A 4,500-nucleotide genomic window follows, 5' to 3' on the forward strand; every position below is an offset into this window, starting at 1 on the left:
ACTCATTGTTATTAGTACCCAATGAGATGTTAAACATCCTTAGATCATGTTAAATATATATAAATACATATATATACATAAACGTATAATTATCGTATGTTATATAGTTCGTGATATCATCGGTCAAATTGAACGGTCAAACGTTGTGTAAAACTCTTTTCGAAGACATAAGTCTCAACAATTTGGATTGCTTGTCATGATGGTAAGGTTTAATTTATGTAAATATTAATCTTATTAATATAGAATGATCGAAAAAGTGCGGGTCATTACATTACTTGTCTATGTGGATGATATTGTGATTACTGGGAATAACCCCAGTGAAATAGACCAAGTCAAAACCTTTCTAAAGTCTAAATTTATGATCAAGGACTTGGGAAAACTGAAATATTTTTTTGGTATTGAAATCTTGGATAATGATGATGGTATATGCATGTCACAAAGGAAGTATTGCCTAGATTTGTTAAATGACTATGGGCTGCTTGGATGCAAACCTGTGTCTACTCCCATTGAGCAAAATCTGTGTGTTGCTTGTGAACCCAGTGACAAAGACAAGCTACTTGTTAATATCACTGAGTATCAAAAGCTTGTAGGGAGACTTATTTATTTGTCTCTTACCAGACCTGACATTGCCTTTGCTGTTCATGTGCTCAGTCAGTATATGCATGCCCCTTTGCAATCACATTTTGATCTTGCCTTTAGGGTTTTAAGGTATCTTAAAGGTGCCCCTGGAAAAGGAATTCAAATGATGAAGGGCAAGGGGTACTCTTTGTATGCTTACTGTGATTCAGATTGGGCAAAATGCAAGCTAAACAGGAAGTCTGTCACAGGATACTTAGTTTTCTTTTGTGGCTCTCTTGTCTCTTGGAAAAGTAAAAAACAAGCTACCATCTCCAGGTCCTCAGCTGAAGCTGAATATAGGGCCATGGGGTCCACTGCTTGTGAAATTGTGTGGCTGAAAAATCTATTGCTTGACTTTAACATCAAAGTCAATTTACCTATAACCCTGTTTTGTGACAATAGCTCTGCTATTCAAATTGCTGCCAACCCTGTTTTCCATGACAGAACAAAATATTTTGATATTGATCTTCATTTTATAAGGCACAAAGTTTCCTCTGGTCTTATTAGAACTGAAAAAATTGAGTCTGCAAATCAGCTTGCAGATATCTTAACAAAAGGGTTGGGTTCTGCACAACACAACCTTCTTTCAAAAAGGATGGGTCTTGTTGATATGTTCCAAAATAAGCTTGAGGGGGGATGTTAAAATATCAAGCTTATCTTGTGTTTGTGCTTCTTCTAACTTGCTTTGTTTGTTTGTTAGATAAGGGACTGCTAGTGCTATATTTCTGGTTCTTCCTTGCATGCTGTTTCTATCCTCAAGGGGCTCTTGTTGCTGATTGAAAGTTCAAGGGTGCTAGTTGTAACTTTCACATTTATGGAGGGTGGATTTGTTTCTCTTGGTGTTTATTTATGCTGGTGGTCATCTAGGGTTCACACACCGGTTCTTGGTCTGTCACTACAATCTATCGTGTTCATCTTGTTTTCTCCCTAAAATCCAAACTTATGTTGATCAATCAATTGTGTTTCAATTGATTGATTCTGCTAGTGTTATTACATCATACTCTCTGTATTTTCGGTTATTAATCTTGACACCTGGTTGTATCTTGCTCTGATTGATATCGTGGTGTTTTGGTTGGATGTTCTTGTAATCTTGACATTGGTTGATTGATAAGATTGTGCATCTGTTAGCTTATCTAGTTTTTACAATATATATATATATATATATATATATATATATATATATATATATATATATATATATATATATATAGAGGATCCAGTGAGAACTTTTTTAGTGTGAGAACTCTAGAAACTCCAAATACACTGAAATTCGAGGAAAATAACACACGGACAAACAAAAATGGAGCTGGTCGAACAAAAATAAAAACGCGGCCGAACAAATTTTCATGGTCGAGCAATTTTTGAGCTGGTGAAAATGTAGAACATGCAATGTAGAACACATACGGTAGAACAGAAAAATGTAGAACATGATCGAATTTTCAATTTTTTTTCAAATTGGACCTGATTTTCTTCTAATTATAATTTTGTAGAACATAAATAAGTTCAAATTTCTCCAAATTAGTTCGAATTTCACCATTTTTGTTCGAATTTCACACGTTCTACATCAAAATCAACTTTTTTTTTATTTAGCCCGATTTAGAGTTCAAATTTCTCCAACTTTTTTTTTTAAACCCTAAATCTAAACCCTAACTTAATTTGATGAAAATTGATGTTGAACAAGTGTAGAACAGCATGTTCTACATGCTGTTCTACATCTTGTTCTACATAAAATGTAGAACTAAGCAAACAATGCATCTAAAGACAAAAAATAAAAATTGTTCGACTAGAACAATTTTTGTTCGGCCGCATCCCACTTTTTGTTCGAATTCCTAGTTCTCAAGTTCTCATTGCTAAAAAGTTCTCATTTGATTCATCTCTCTCTCTCTCTCTCTCGCTCTCTCTCTCTCTCTCTCTCTATATATATATATATATATATATATATATATATAAGGGATCAAATGAGAACTTTTTTGTGTGAGAACCCTGAGAACTCCAAAATACACTGAAATTCGGGCAAAAAAAGGGGCGGGCAAGCAAAAAACAAGGAATTCGAGCAAAAAACTAGGTATTCGAACAAAAAAGTTAAAATTCGAACAAAAAAAAAGGTGGGCGAACAAAAATGTGAAATTCGAACAAAAATGGTGAAATTCGAACAATTTTGTGTTCTACATTTTTGAAATTCGAACAAAAAATGTAGAACACAAGGAATTCGAACAAAAAAATTGAAATTTGAACAAATTTGTGTTCTACATTTTGGTAATTCGAACAAAAAGGAAAAAAGAAAAAAAAATTGCTCGCCCTTATTTTTTTTTTGTGCTCGATTTTCAACTTTTTTGCTCGAATTCCTTGTTTTTTTCTCGTCCGCCACTTTTTTTGCTCGAATTTCAGTGTATTTTGGAGTTCCTAAAGTTATCACACTAAAAAAGTTCTCACTGGATCCTCTCCATATATATATATATATATATATATATATATATATATATATAGAGCCATGATTTAATAGTAATCTTAATCTTAATCTTAATAAATTTAAGACTCTGCTTCTTACCAAACCCCACCCAAACTTCCATAATGCGGAACACATAAATTCTGTTTAGATGAAGATTAACATACTAAAAAGAAACTAAAGATAATAGTAATAAAGATTAGAACACAACATAGAAATATTGTGCTAGTAGTTACAATAAATACACAACAACAACAATACCCAATTTCACGTATGCGAGGTATAGAGAGGTGAAATGTAGACAATCATTTATCTAACCTAGAATAGAGGAGAAATCCACGGGGAGAAAAAGCCATCCAAGTTACAATATATAATAAAGACGAACAATATTAAAAGGGCAATTAGGATACCATCATCACAACTAGGACTCTAGGAGGAGCAGCAACATCAACAATAAGCGGGACCTACTTATGGCCTTCAAAAGCCCACCGGGGTACGTTGTGATTTAGATGTGCCAGCAACGTTACAAATTTATAATGATCATACTCTCTCATATGCACGGATAAGATCTCGTAAGCCTGATCACTAGTCATGTTGGTGAACATGGCATCAACGTCTTCCATCATCACATCCACTAGGCTTCTTATCTCATAATTGAAAGCAGCCTGAAATAAAACAGAAGTTTATGAAGCAAATTGATAAACAAACAAGAATACAAAGTAAATAAAACGAGTTAATTACTGTGCTCAAATATGACTGAAACATATATATATATATATATATATATATATATATATATATATATATATATATATATATATATATATATATATATATATATATATATATTAGTGGTAGGATCAAGAGGGAAATAACCATTCGGGGGGAAGCGGGGGGAAGCAAAATTTTTTTTTTTCATTTTTTGAAAAAACTTTGTTCACGAACATTATAGATGAGATGAAAATATGAACATTTAGTAGAGACACTTTGTGATAAATGTTTTTATTTTAGCGGGAAAACACTCGAAGAAGTAATATATAACAATTATCGTGTTTTCCGAGCGTATTTTGAGATTTTAGCTATTGGGGTTTAGATATTAGGGTTTATAGGGTTTAGATATTAGGGTTTAGAAATTTAGGGTTTAGGGTTTAGATTTAGGATTTAGATTTAGGATTTAGATTGAGTTTTTAACACGAACGGTTTAGAGTTTAGGGTTTAGGGTTTAGGGTTTGGTGTTTTGGGTTTATGGAATAAACCCAAAACACCAAACCCTAAACCCTAAACCCTAAACCCTAAACTCTAAATCGGGCTAAATTTTACTTCACAAAACATGGAAAAAAAACATTCATATTCTTCACGAACAATATTATCTTGAATGTTATTTTTATCGATCGTTTTCCCGCCTAAATAATAACATTCATCACGAAGTGTCTCTT

General features: G+C 32.9%; 1 protein-coding gene across 1 annotated transcript; it reads left to right on the top strand.

The window, feature by feature from the left end:
• The first annotated feature begins 358 nt into the window (after positions 1 to 358).
• On the top strand, positions 359 to 1,261 carry LOC139889836 (uncharacterized mitochondrial protein AtMg00810-like). Its single transcript, XM_071872760.1, has one exon. The coding sequence runs from the start codon at positions 359 to 361 to the stop codon at positions 1,259 to 1,261; it is 903 nt and encodes a 300-aa protein (XP_071728861.1).
• Positions 1,262 to 4,500: the final 3,239 nt, after the last annotated feature.

Source organism: Rutidosis leptorrhynchoides, chromosome 1, assembly GCF_046630445.1.
Source record: "Rutidosis leptorrhynchoides isolate AG116_Rl617_1_P2 chromosome 1, CSIRO_AGI_Rlap_v1, whole genome shotgun sequence".
In the NCBI taxonomy this organism is placed as follows: Eukaryota; Viridiplantae; Streptophyta; class Magnoliopsida; order Asterales; family Asteraceae; genus Rutidosis; species Rutidosis leptorrhynchoides.

Bases quoted from the DNA above. Each gene is read 5' to 3' on its own strand.
- LOC139889836 (XM_071872760.1), top strand. From the start codon at position 359: ATGATCAAGGACTTGGGAAAACTGAAATATTTTTTTGGTATTGAAATC.